The sequence below is a fragment of the Squalius cephalus genome (assembly GCF_949319135.1).
Source record: "Squalius cephalus genome assembly, chromosome: 2".
In the NCBI taxonomy this organism is placed as follows: Eukaryota; Metazoa; Chordata; class Actinopteri; order Cypriniformes; family Leuciscidae; genus Squalius; species Squalius cephalus.
Genome location: NC_137123.1, coordinates 8,450,278 through 8,464,895, shown reverse-complemented (window position 1 = coordinate 8,464,895; position 14,618 = coordinate 8,450,278). Strand labels below are relative to the sequence as shown.

The 14,618-nt window shown below is 42.0% G+C and overlaps 1 protein-coding gene across 1 annotated transcript; it reads right to left on the bottom strand.

The window, feature by feature from the left end:
* Window positions 1-4,641: 4,641 nt before the first annotated feature.
* On the bottom strand, window positions 4,642-14,352 carry LOC307148952 (B-cell receptor CD22-like; the record flags this gene model as incomplete). Its single annotated transcript, XM_079854913.1, has 11 exons — window positions 4,642-4,953; window positions 5,091-5,150; window positions 5,230-5,307; window positions 5,462-5,507; window positions 6,852-6,945; window positions 7,024-7,260; window positions 9,780-10,034; window positions 10,120-10,371; window positions 12,663-12,911; window positions 13,010-13,351; window positions 14,310-14,352. The coding sequence occupies 11 exons, from the start codon at window positions 14,350-14,352 to the stop codon at window positions 4,930-4,932; spliced, it is 1,680 nt and encodes a 559-aa protein (XP_079711039.1). The 3' UTR covers window positions 4,642-4,929.
* Between the last annotated feature and the right edge of the window lie 266 nt (window positions 14,353-14,618).

Genomic DNA, 14,618 nt, shown 5'->3' with positions numbered 1-14,618 from the left:
TTATATCCGGTAATAATATATAGTATTATAAATATTGTGGGTTTTTTTTTTTGGAAAACATTTCATTATGTACATTTCCAAGCAATAATCCAGTTGCTTGGAAATTGACTTGCTAATGAAAAGGGTTATGGCTAAAATACCAGCATTGTTTGTAAATGAATAACATGCCAAGACAATTATTTCATTGTTATTTATTAGGTATCAAACGGTTTAATTCTCAATAAGAACTTCTGTAGACGTCTGACAAAAATAAAGTCAGTCTGGTTAGTAATAAGTGAAGCTGGTAATGCTGTTTGTGGAGTTGTTTAATCCTCCTCTGATGAGATTGTTGGGTAACACTTTATAATAACTGCACACTATTAATCATTAGTTAAGCATTACTAAACTGTTAATTCATCATTTATAAAGCATTAATAGACATTAATAAGCAGTTTATAAATACAGCTATAAATGCTTTATCCTTGATTTATAAGCATAACTTGGAAATAAGATCACTTGGAAAGTGTGAGTAAATGATTAATTGTTTAAATACATATTATTATTCAGACTTATAATAATAGTTACTTAGTGTGTTAATAAATGGTTTATTAACATGTATTTCTACTGTAATTCATGGTTAATTCAGGTAGTTATAAAACATTTAGTAGTGGTCAGTTAACTATGTTTGTGAGCTCATCTAAAGTGAGGACTAGTTATGCCTTGTAAAGCATTTATAAAGGAGATTTAAAGGCTGTTAAATATGTTTATGTTCTGTATCACTGTGTTGTGTTTGTTTCCTTTTTCTGTTTAGAAGATAAAAGAGTCTTTAAATCTCCTTTATAAATGCTTTACAAGGTGTGAATAGTCCTCACTTTAGATGAGCTCACAAAAATAGTTAACTGAGCACTACTAAATGCTTTATAACTACCTGCATTTGTTACATTTACTTACACTTTCTAAGTGATCTTATTAATCAATGACAACACTGTTTGTAAATAATGGTATACTTAATTTAGAAATGATAAATTGATCATTAATAAAGAATGAAAATACAATTATTAAACACATTATAGATATGCTTAAAAAACAAGAATAAAGCATTTATAACTGTATTTATAAACTGCTTATTAATGTCTATTAATGCTTTATAAATTATGAATTAACTGTTTAGTAATGCTTAACTAATGATTAATAGCATGCAGTTATTATAAAGTGTTACCGATTGTTGTATTACACATTTATAAAATGTTACATATAGGTTCCAATACAATAGTATATAAACTGAGAAAGTTCTGTAGGCTGTGTTTTACATTTTGAGGCATAGATGATTATATTCAAAGAAGATTAAGATAAGCAACCCAGGTGTCTGACATTAACCTTTTGTCTTTATGTACCTCCTGAACAGTGTCATTATCCCAAGTTAAGCTATGATAATGTGAATGTATGGGTGATACTGTCAGGCTGATTGAATTATCATCTATGCATTTGAATGACACTGTTATGCCAATGAGATCAGGTAACGAGCTGACTCCAGTACTTAATTTACGTGCCACCTCTATGTAAATCCCTCCCCCTTGAAAGGTATATAATCTACAATGTAAAGTCCCCCTAGTCAGACTTGGATGACAACAGCGACGCACAGCGAGTTCTCAATAAAGAGTAACTTCTGCTTGAAAGATATCTCCTAGTCTTCGCTTCTGAGTTTCCTACAAGATCTTGAGAGACTTAATGTCTTATTTTATTTCAGTTGATTTCTTCTAAGGCTGTGGCTGAAGTCAGTTGTAGTTTCTGTTATTGTTGTTCCTCTTTCCTTCTGCTTGTTATTACTTAATTATCTCATTAGCTCTGACATTTTGCCTGTAGTGTGCAACACTGAGCAGTGTTCATTTCATCTGGCTAACCCATGTGGGGCCTACATGGAAACTGTGGACAAAACTGGCTGGAACCCAGTTTGATAACCCAGGCCAAACCCTTCTTGGCCCCACATGGTTGTGCTGGTTTGCTACACGATTGGGCAATTCAGTAATGGGAAATGACATCAATCAAACATAAAACTCATATATTATTTTTAAACAATCATGAACAGTTTTCCCAGACTCTTATAAGGATATTAACGGCAATATCTGCACAGAGACACAGCAATAAAATAGATAGAAATTTATGAGGGGTGGACTTAAAATTTGCTGTGGGATCATCGCCCTCTAGCGCCAAATCATCACAATTTCAAAACATGGTTTGAAACATTATGGGCTTGTTCGACTTGAACCGGAGCTGCACAGATTGATCTATTAATGACATCAAATTACCGCGAGAGCGATTAGAGAGCTTTTGAATCGCTCTCGAGGTACTTTTGTCACGGGTGACAAAATGCTGGGAAAAGCGGAACCTTTTTTTTCTTTCCATGTTCCCCGAGGGGATTATTTTTGGTGTAACGCCTCACTCCGGTTCCGGGTGTAGCGGAGATATTGTCCAACCTAATTACCGCTGATGCACGGCAGGTGTGAGAGAGAGAGGAGCGGTGTTTGCACAGGCTTTCCGCTTTACAAGAGGAGGATAAAAGAGCCATTCAGAAGAGGAGTGAAAGTGGAGTTGAGTTCGAGGTTGGAGCTGGTAAAAGTCAATCGGTGTTCAGTTGATCAGTTGTTTGGCTGGGTCTCTGTCGTTGTGTCTTGGGGTAGAAGATCTCCTGTTTGAGCGCTTACATTGGACGCTGTAATCCTGGAAATTCGAGTAAGTGAAGAACTGCCATTGGAGTCTGTCGTTTAGAGCTGCTCGTGGAATATTACTGGATTGAACTGCTGCTTGGATCTGTGCTGGAAGAGGAAGAGAGAAAGATAAGTGAATTAATTACATCGTTGAATCAAATGTAAAGCTTGAAGAAAAGACTGTGAATGTGAAATTTACTATTGAGGAGGACATCTGTTTCAGATACGCTGGAGAGGAATTGAGAGTTGAATATTCCCATTGAAATGCAGGGATGAAGCGAGGCTTCTGATCAGCCCTACTGTGTGAGTGATTTGCAGTTGTTTGCCTTACCCGATGCACGCTGAATTAATGCTGTGGATTTGTAGTGAACACGAGTGCTGTGTGCTATGCTGAGAAGAGTCTCCCAACGCCTGCTTTCATTCTTGTGAGATGATCTACTGGTCTCCATCTAAATCCCAGAACGATACAACTGAACTGGTGAAGTAATGCTTTGTATTATCCTCTCTTCCACTGAGTATTGTCGTGAAGTAATCCCTCATTGAAGGCTCCTGTTAACCCTCTCTCTCTCTGAAATTAGAAGTCTCGTGAAGAACCGTATGGCTGTGGGAAAGTCTGAACCGTTATACTTACTGATGGAGCTCTGAAGATGTACAACATCGCTGGTAAAGCTGCCTATTGAGTCTCTCGCTAATGTCTGATGAAAGCGTTTGATGCTGAGGGAAGAATCCTGAAGACTGCAGCAACGCTGTGAAGTGAGTTTTAAAGTCACAATTCCCCTCTCACGTCCTGATAAGAGAATCTGCTGTTGAGAGAAGAAACATTACCTGTTCCTTACTGTCTGAGTCCTGCAGACGTGCAGCAACGCTGTGAAGTGAGTTTTAAAGTCACAATTTCCCTCTCACGTCCTGATAAGAGAATCTGCTGTTAAGAGAAGAAACCTTACCTGTTACCTACCGTCTGAGTCCTGCAGATGTGCAGCAACACTGTGAAGGGAGTTTTAAAGTCACATTTTCCCTTTTATGTCCTGATGAGAGAATCTGCTGTTGGGCGAAGAAACATTACCTGTTACTTACCGTCTGAGACCTGCAGATGTGCAGCAACGCTGTGAAGTGAGTTTTAAAGTCACAATTTCCCTTTCATGTTCTGATTAGAGAATCTGCTGTTGAGAGAAGAAACATTACCTGTTACTTACCGTCTGAGACCTGCAGATGTGCAGCAACGCTGTGAAGTGAGTTTTAAAGTCACAATTTTCCTTTCATGTCCTGATTAGAGAATCTGCTGTTGGGCGAAGAAACATTACCTGTTACTTACCGTCTGAGTCCTGCAGATGTGCAGCAACGCTGTGAAATGTGCAGCAACGCTGTGGAGTAAGCGTTTAGAGTCACTGTTCCACCATTGTGCCCGACGACGTATCTGATACGGAGAGAATACATCACCTGTTATTTATCGTCTGAATCCTGCAGATGTGCAGCAACGCTGTGGAGTAAGCCTTCCCAGCCACTATCACACAATTGTGTCCCGAAGACAGTGAAGAATCGATCCAGCGGCTATTCCAGTCCAATAGCCCTAGAAGAAAAGAGTTGCTTATCCTTTCCTCAAGTTGATTGTTATTCAATAAAGATTGTTATTTTTGAACTCAATTGCTTGCCTCCTCCTTTGTCCATCTGTTGCGTGCCTGTGGTGTCGGCTCCTCACGGTGGTGTCTGGAGTCAGGGGCGGCTGGTCATCCGAGTCCGCCCCGGCCTGCACCGGTGACACTTTGACGTCATAAACCGATCGGTCTGTGCAGCTCCGGTTCAAGTCAAACAAGCCTAATGACGTACTAAATTCTTGTTTGTTGAAATCACGTGACAGGTTGATATAAGCTTCAAAGCACCAATATGAAACAATGGGCTGAAATTGGTCCGTTTATTTTTGCAAATTTAATTTCTATTTAAAAAGAATAAAGATAAAATATCAGTCACACAGTTCCTTTAATAAACAGATTTGCACATAATTCAGCCACACTACAATATGTGTAAGGTCCTTTCAGCAATAGCTCACAGTGGAAACATGTTTATTGATTACAGTACTGTTCATTCATCACACACTTGAACATAATCCATGACTTTATTTGACAAAATCTATAAACATACTTCACTGCAGAACAGAAACTCTACAGTGGCGTTCACAGATAAAGTCGCTTGTGACGTGGCCTTGTCCAGTGATGCCAAAAAGTTGGGTAAAGTTTAAGTGTGCTTCATTTTACCGTGGCGACTTGTTGTGTGGCTACAACAGAAAGGAGAGAAGATCATTTAAGTGATTAAAAGTAATGAAAATGAAAGTGATATTCACTATCTATTGATGAGTACAAGGAAACTTTCTTTATTGCTTATATTGAGAAGACCTGAGGATCTCACACTTACTGACACATTTTCATATTCAGAAGAGCCCGACTGGTGAACAGCAGGTCTGGGATGAACAGTCTATATGAAAAATGATTATTTATTACCTGAATTTGGAATGCAAATCTTTTGCACATGTAGTTTTGGACATTTCACTTACTGTGAGTGTGTTGTACTGATCAGAAGATCTGGTCCTGAGGTCAAGAGCTGTATATGAGCCTGCACTGGGATCATCATTCTTCACACACACACACACACACACACACACACACACACACATATATATATATATACATTACACACACACACACACACACACAATCTCTGCATGGATGAAGAGGCTAATTTCCTTATTTTATTGATTTTATTCAGTGATTCTTTGATCATCTCACCTCATACTCATGTATTGCAGATCTTCTGTTCATCACTTTCCTCTGACTGTCAAAAAGAAAAAAAGAAACATCTCGGTTATGTATGGTAACCCTTGTTCCCTAAAACATGCGGACATAATTCGGATCACTTCAGGAGGCCCTATCATCTTCGAGTGTATACAGAACGAGCCAATGCATATTGGTTTGCAAGATTTGCATCTTGTGCCCCGGCCCACAGCATGGGTATAAATACAGAAGAGGATGCACGCACCTTTGTTTTTTCCCTGAGGAGCCAAGATAGTGACGGCCGTACAGCGATGGCACAGGAACCGTGGCAACAGGACGTAACGTCTCCCGTTCCCTAATTCAGGGAACGAGGGTTACCATACATAACCAAGACATTCCCGTTCAGTCGGCCATGTTCATCGCTATGTCGACATGCCGATGTAATTGGGATCCCTATGGAAAACGCCACCATTGCTGCCACCTCCAGCGCCCTACAAAAGTCTCTCAGCCCCTCAGCTGACTGGGTCGGATAACTGTTCCTTATAACCCACACAGTAAGACTCTTTGGATAACACTGGGAAAGTGTGCACCTTCCAGGGGAGAGGAAGGGGTTGGGAGGTAATATGTGGAAGTTACACATATGGACTGGCCAAGCAGGGCAGTACAACATATGGAATGTCACCATAGTAGGGGGACACAACACCGGACAGTGACGGGCTCACCGCAGGGAGCCATTCCATGGAAAAATACACATATGGGATCGCTGCAGGGATCACTACATATAGGACCCAGCCTAAAACAGGTTCCACCAATGCATACGAGTGTTAAGCCTGGCATCGGACACTCTGCCACGTCTGACTGCCAAGGGGTGTGAAGGAACACACTGGAGCAATAAGCGCACGTCTCTGCTCCATGGGGAGGGGAATGGCGCAGCAAGCCAACATTAGAGCGGGTACTTCAGTGTTACTGGCTACTTGAGGCGAGCACAAGGGAAGAAACTGGCTCTACACGTAGGCTATAGAATCTAGCGAACATGTTAGGTGTCACCCAGCCCACAGCTCTACAGATATCTGCCAGCGAGGTGCCATACGTCAGCGCCCAGGAAGAGGCAACACTCCTAGTGGAGTGAGCTCTCAACCCAAGTGGGCAAAGCACTCCTTGGGACTGGTACGCCAAGGCGATGGCATCCACTATCCAGTAGGCTATCCTCTGCTTGGAGGCCATCCATCCGTAACAGATCCCTGAAGTGATCCCAATTATGTCGGCACATCGACTTAGTGTCGAACATGACCGACTGAAGGGGAACTAGAAATATGAAACAGTTTCATATAAAAATAATTATCAAATATCCTTATGCATTAGTTTGAAAGTAGATGATATTTATAATCTCTAATATTGTATTTACATTATAAATAGTATGGTGATGAAGATGATGATGATGAATAATCCTCCAGATGCCGCTGTGATCACAATCACATTCCTACCAGCACCATGATGAACTGAAAGAGGAAGATCATCATGATTAACTCTCCAAACTGATGAATGATGTGAAGATACAGGAGTGTGTTTACCTTTACCTGTGACAGTTACAGTGTCTGATCTCTGAGATCCATGTTGATTGCGAGCCTGACAGTAGAAGCGTCCACTCTGTAGTGCACTGAAACTCTGTCCAGATCCAACAGCTGAGGTTTCATTCTCCTTAAACCAGCTGAAGTTCAGAGCAGGAGGGTTTGAATCACTGCTGCAGCTCAGAGTCACTGAATCTCCATCCACTATTTCACCAGAGACAGACACTAAGACATTCTTTGGAGGGTCTAAAGCAGAAAACATAACAAATTTCACATCACAGAAAATGTTTAGAGGATTTAATGTCACAGTTACTGAATGTCTCGGTTCCGTTTTTAACCCTTGTTCCCTGAAGGAGGGAATGGAGATGTAGTCGACGTACCTACTGATTGGGATCACGCTTAGGGAGCCTGTCATCTTCGAGTATTGTTAAAAGGAGCCAATGCACATTGGTGTGCGAGATTTGCATCTCACGCTCCGTCTCGAAGCCCGGAGTCAGCGGTGGACCAGTAATAGTGGCGACTATGTCTTCATTCCCTCCTTCAGGGAACAAGAGTTACATACGTAACTGAGATGTTCCCTTTCATTTCGGTCACGTTCGACGTAGTCAACGTACCCACTGATTGGGATCCCCATTTAAAATGCCACTATTGCTGCCACCTTCCAGTGCCTAGACAAAAGTCTCCTGCTCCCTCCGCATTATTGAGGTGGAGATAGGACAGGGCTTAGGCCAGGGAAGACACTGCTGTTCCGCAAGACCAATTCAGTCAGACTTGGACAACACTGGGAAAGTGTGCCCTTTCGGAGGAAAGGAAGACACAGTGGAAGCCAAATCCTGCCCTTAGGAAGGTATACCAGTGCTTAGACAAAAGCCTCCTGCTCCCCCCGCATTATTGAGGTGGAGATAGGACAGGGCTTAGGCCAGGGAAGTCACTGCTGTTCTGCAAGACCCATTAAGTCAGACTTGGACAACACTGGGAAAGTGTGCCCTTTCGGAGGAAAGGAAGACACTGTGGAAGCCACATCCTGCCCTTAGGGAGGTATACATGTGGAGGTTAAACATATGGACTTGGCGTTACCGGGCAGTACAACATATGGAATGTCACTGAGGTGGTTCCAGCCTACAGGGGGGAGACGCACTGGTCAGAGATGGCAGAGCGGGCTCTGCAAAGAGAAAGGGAGCCGTACCGTGGAAGAATACAAATATGTGACCGCCGTAGGGATCACAACATATGGACCCAGCCAAGCACTGGTTCCACCAGTGCATACGAGTGTTAGGCCTGGCATCGGATGCTCCGCCACGTCTGTTGCCGAAGGGTGTGGAGGAACTCAACAGGGATCAGCAAAAGAGGAACTCTACTGGAGCAAGAATGGTGCACGTATCCAGTCCAGGGGAATGGCGCAGCAAGCCGACACTTTGAACAGGGCTTACTGTGTAACTAGCTTCTATGCGAAGGGAGCACACGGGAAGCAACCGGCTCAACACGTAGGCTATAGAACCTAGCTAACGTGTTTTATGTTGTCCAGCCCACAGCTCTGCAAACATCTGTCAGTGAGGCACACTGTGCCAACTCCCAGGAAGCAGCTACACTCCGAGTGGAGTGGGCACGCAACCCAGGGGGCATGGTGCATCTTGGGAATGACACACCAAGATGATGGCATCCACTATCCAGTGGGCCAACCTCTGCTTGGAGACAGCCTTTCCCATTCTGCTGGTCTCTGTAACAGCCTCCTCCGGGGGCAGCGCTTGCAGGCTCACCACCTGGTCCCGAAAGGGAGTGGTAGGAACCATGGGCACATATCCAGGCTGGGGTCTCAGGATAACGTGAGAGTTAGTCAGCCCGAAACCCAGGCACGATTCGTCGACCAAAAATGTGTTCAGGTCCCCTGTCCTCTTAATAGAGGCCAAGCAAGCAGGAGAACTGTTTTTAAAGACAGGACTTTTAACTCAGCTGCCTGCAGGGCTCAAAGGGAGGTCTCTGCAGTGCGGTCAGGACCAGAGATAAGGAACACCTCCGGGGGTCTTCTCGGAGAGTAGAATGGGACCGGAGGGACCGGCTCTATTGCATCCTTTACCAGTAGGACTGCGATGTCACACATAACAAGGGCACGAGTCCAAGGTGAGTCTCAATCTCAACACCACAATGGTCATGTTCCCGCAGTGGGAACATGACTCATCCACAAAAGCTGCTTCAGCGTGCTGTAAGCCCAAACACTTGATGAAACTATTGTGACCATCAGAGGGGGAGCTCTTTCAGAAAATGGGACCCTTCACCAGTGCCGGAGCACATAGGGGAATTACCGCGGCAACACTGACAGGAGATGGTGCAGCCTGTAACAGTGAAGCACTCACGTCTTTGCCCTCTAACCAACCGTCAACAAACACACAGAAATGATGTTGTTAAAACAGCAGTTGAGAGCTCAGAGGGCTCGCGGTCACCGCTGAACACGCTCTGTAGAACCACCAGCACTGGGAGACTCTTTCAGAAGAACACCGACACACCCGTTCATTGAAAACAGCAACACTCTTCAGAGACATCAACACTGATCGACTCCGAAGCGAAAGACAACTGGTGCGTGCATCCACTTCCATATTTATACCCATGCTGCGGGGCAAAGCGTGAGATGCAAATCTCTCACGCCAATGTGCATTGGCTCGTTTTAACAAAACTCGAAGACGACAGTCTCCCTAAGCGTGATCCCAATCAGTCGGTGCGTCGACTACGTTGAACGTGACCGAACTGAAAAGGAAACATCATAAACTCACACATGACGTTTAAAGTCACAGCGGAGTATTTCTCTCCATGTTCATTGATGGACTTGCACTTGTATTCTCCACTGTCATCAGAGCTGATCTTTGAGATGCTGTAGATTATTCCAGATCCTACAATCGTTCCTCCTTTAAACCAGCTGAAGTTCAGAGCAGGAGGGTTTGAGTCACTGATGCAGTTCAGAGTCACTGAATCTCCCTCCACTATTACACCAGATGGACTGATGAACACTGAGACGCTCTTTGGTGGGTCTGAAAAAAAAAAAAAAAACATTGAGTGAATCACAATAAATCTGCCATCACTATGTTTAAAGGATTTAATGTCACAGTTACTTACACATGACATTTAAAACCACAGCGGAGTATTTCTCCCCATGTTTATTGATGGACTTGCACTTGTATTCTCCACTGTCATCAGAGCTGATCTTTGAGAAGCTGCAGATTCTTCCAGATATTAAAATGTGTCCTCCTTTAATCCAGCTGATTTCTGCAGGAGGGTTTGAGTCACTGATGCAGCTCAGAGTCACTGAATCTCCCTCCACTATTACACCAGATGGACTGATGGATATCACAGGATTCACTGGAGGATCTACAGGTGAAATATTTTATATTTTTATCTTTAGTTCATCATCAAAAGCCTCAAAGTGTCAAGGGAAACTCTAAATTGAACATTTTTTTATTAGTATTTTGATTCACTCACACTGACTCACACAGACTTCATGCAATCAAATTCTTCCAGACCAGAGTCAGTAAGTCATTCCTTTATAAATCTCACAGCGGGGATTGATGGGGCTATATAATCCCCCTAAGGATTTCCTAATGATTTTCCTGTTGTTTACTCTAAGATTTAATAACCGTTTAACTGTGCCTAAATGCATAAACAATGGTCTTGATGGGGGAGTAGTAGATTAGGCCAAGCTTATGTACTGCAAACATTAGCAAATAGCAAATCAAGAGCGATCATAATGGAGCTCTATTAAAGGTGCAGTAAGCTGTACAAACAACAACTTCACCTTGACCAATATCGCACCTTATAGCCAATTAGCAGTAGGGGGTGTTTCCACTCATGATAGGGGATGAGAGAGAGTGAGCAATAGGGAGATTTGAAGAAAGAGTGTAGAAAGAGAGATGGCTGAGAGACATTACAAAAGAGAAAAGGTCAGAGGAATATCACTGGAAAAAAGGGTTATAATCAGGAGCTTTGGAACCCATGTTAATATAATAAAATCTTTCCAGTGCTGGAGAGACCTCAGCGGGAAGGCCTGAAAACAGATGCTGAGGTTTCGTTGTTTCTGCTCCATACGTGAGTAACACTGGTTTTGGGTGTCATTGGTTTTCTGGAGCTGCTGTGCAGCTGGCGACTAACAACCAACTCTTGTTTGTATATACTCTTGTGTACTGTATGTTCATTGTTTGTGCTTACTTGTTGTTCGTTTGTCATCTTTAAAGCATTATTCTGCTGCGCTTTAGCTATGATAAACACACCTGCATTTCGGGGACGGAGCAATGAAGGGAGGCGTGCAATTGTTTGGGTTTATTTCAAATATCAACAGTGTTCAACAACAATTCTTGGAAAATGCATACTGCACCTTTAAATATGAAGCATAAGACCCGTCTCAGAATAGCTCAGAAGATAAGACTGTACTCTTGTAATCTGCAATTGGTGAGTCGCTACTTTTGTGGCTTAAGCCCCTGATTATTGTCAAATGCCCCTGATATTTGTGAAGATTCACTCACATTATAAACGTAAAATAATATAGATTGTAATATAAATTATTCACCCTAGCGAAGTGGTGATGAAAAAGAGGTTGTTTTTGATCTAAACATTATGCATTACATAGACATATTGATGCATCTTTTTCCCTCCGTGTTTTAAAATGCCATGTCTGCTCGTCTTGACACGCTGCGCTCTTTTCCATTTTGTTCACATTTTTAAAAGCACAAACACGTTCCTTCATTTAGCTCACTGCAATTTTAAAGCCCTCATTATCTGTTATGGGTGTGTTTTGGACGTAACGTGCAAAAAAACAATCAGAGTCTCATCTCCCATTCCCTTTAAAAGCCAGTTGTGCTCGCGGCAGATTCGCTACATGACGCAATTTGCAAGCGGAAAGACTGAACACGTCTCTAGAGAGCAAACGGATCTGCTCATGCGCGAGGTTAAAGCTCAAGCAGACCATCTACGGGACAAGCCGGATTCCACCATATCTTTATGAACACAATATTATTTTTTTTACATTGCAATCCTTTTATTTTTAATATTTGGCATGTTTGTGTGCTGCTGCCATGTGTGTGTAATAAGCAGAGTGTATGCGCGTTGTGGACCCGCCTACATGCTCATTTTACTAACATGCTCTTTAAATAACAAACAAAATATTATGCCATTGACTTTAGACCAGGTTTCAGTTGGTCAATGGCTCAGTTTATTTCAGTTCCTCAAAATAGCAATGTGCCAACAATGCGCCTGAACACACCTCGTTTTCAGACCAGCAGCCCATGGGTGAACAGATGCATTTGCTATTTAAACATCGTGGCAGGACGTGAAAATGAAAACTGCGTCGGGCTGAAACTAACAAAAAACACCTGGAGCTGCATTGCACCAGGTGTATGATATATAGACCCCATAGATGCACGTCTATGTGATTTGTCAGTCTGCAGGTTTCGATTCAAAGCGCTGACAAGGCAATAACAAAGATGTTCAGAAAGGTTGATAACATCTGGTTAATAACAAGTTTACAATAAAACATTTTAAATGTATAGTTTTAAGGTTAAATGAAAAAAAAAAAAAGTTATTGATGCAATTAAAAAATTCTTAGCACCACCTTTGAACTCTATAATTTTCTTATACACTAAATAGAATACTAATAATAAGGTACTCACACATGACATTGAGCTGAACATCAGGAGAGATGTGAGTGTGTCCGTCTACAGCACAGCTATATCTGCCTGAATCCTCTCTTCTGACTGACTGCAGCAGGAGTTCATTGTTTCTGTCTCTTCTCTCAGTTAATGGCTGTGAGTTTCTGTACCAGATGAATGTTGCTCTGTCAGTCAGAGCGCAGCTGCTTTTACATCTCAGATTGACTGAATCTCCCTCTGTCACTCTCTCAGGAGACTCCACCTGAAGATCTGAACACAACACACACATTATATCTAGTGCTGCTGTCATACACTGATTATTATTCAACATAATGCACAGAAGAAGAGATAAACCTCATCAAAGTCACCTGTGACAGTAAGAGTCATTCCTGGATCACCAATCCATTTGTATTGATCAGTGATGAAACTGCAGTAGTAATTGTCTTCATCTTTCTGGTTCACATGACTCAGTTTGATGGTGGTGTACCAATGTGTGTCTTCCAGATACTGAAGCCTATGACTGTATTCAGGATCCTCAGACAGATCTGGGATCTCTTCACCCTTTATTACAGCACCTTTGGTCCAGAACACTTTCATAATATAATATCCAGGGTATGTAAAAGTGCATTTCATTTTCACTGTTGAGTCATTTAGTGCACAGATGTGTAAAGGAGAGTAACTCAGACTCGAATCAGACTGGCCATAAACACCTGAAACACACATTAAAGGGATAGTCACCCAAAAATTCTAATAAGCACATGATACAATTTCAATTCCTCCGCAGTGATCTCAAACTCAATTCCTGGAGGGCCACAGCTCTGCACAGTTTTGCTCCAACCCTAATCAAACACACCTGATCCAGCTAATCAAGGTCTTCAGGATTACTAGAAACTTCCTTGCAGGTGTGAGTTGGAGCTGGTTGGAGCTAAACTGTGCAGAGCTGTGGCCCTCCAGGAATTGAGTTTGAGACCACTGATTTAGGGTGACTTGAGGGTGAGTAAATCATGGGCTGATTTTCATTTTTGGGTGAACTATCCCTTTAAGATAGAGAGACATTTAGGTAACCTCTAGTTTTTCTAACTTTAGCTCTGACTGAAGTTTACGTAAGGGAACATTCACGGCTGTGGATTAAGCGATTTTGATGCACAACAGAGGGTGGTTGTCTTCACTGAGCGCATTCAATTTGTTTAATGCACAGCTAGCGGTGGATGATCCCACTTATAACGGCGTCATTTGCCAACATTGACAAGTTATTTAGGATTTATTTACGTTAAGCTGTTTTTGATGTTTGCAACACTATATTTGACTGGAAGGATGAAAATGCCGGTTATTTTCATCAGTTACGGCTTGTTAGATATCAGACACAGAGATAAAGTAGTGCAGTAAGGTTACCTTTATTTTATTGAATTATAACATTTATGTGAATGAATTGGCCCATCGAGAGAGAGAGAGAGAGAGAGAGAGAGAGAGAGAGACCTTTAAGCCAATAAGAATTAAGTATTTAGACAGACCATGGTATAAATGACATTGTATCTAATTCATACAAAAAAACAAAAATTAAAGGGGGTTCAATGATTGGCAGATCCCAGCAAAAGAAAGTCACAAAAAAATGGTTTATATAATAAGTGACTATGTAACGTTAATTATGTTAATTCTCCAATGACTCACTGTGAATCATGAGCAGAATCACCAGAGGAAGACAAGGAGCCATTCTGACTGACATCACTACAATTTAACACACACATGATTAGAAAAAAATGATTTAGCTACCAAAACATTTCCATGCATTAGATTTCAATGAGAATATTTCCTGTTGAATAGGCCAGAGGTTTCCACATAAGTATTAATCTGACTATATTCACATATTTACCACTGTAACTCTTACCGTGTTCTGGGGTGTCTGATCTCGGGCAGGAGTTAAACTGATTTCACATGATTAACACAGTTTTAAAATCCCCATGCAGGCAGAAATCGTTC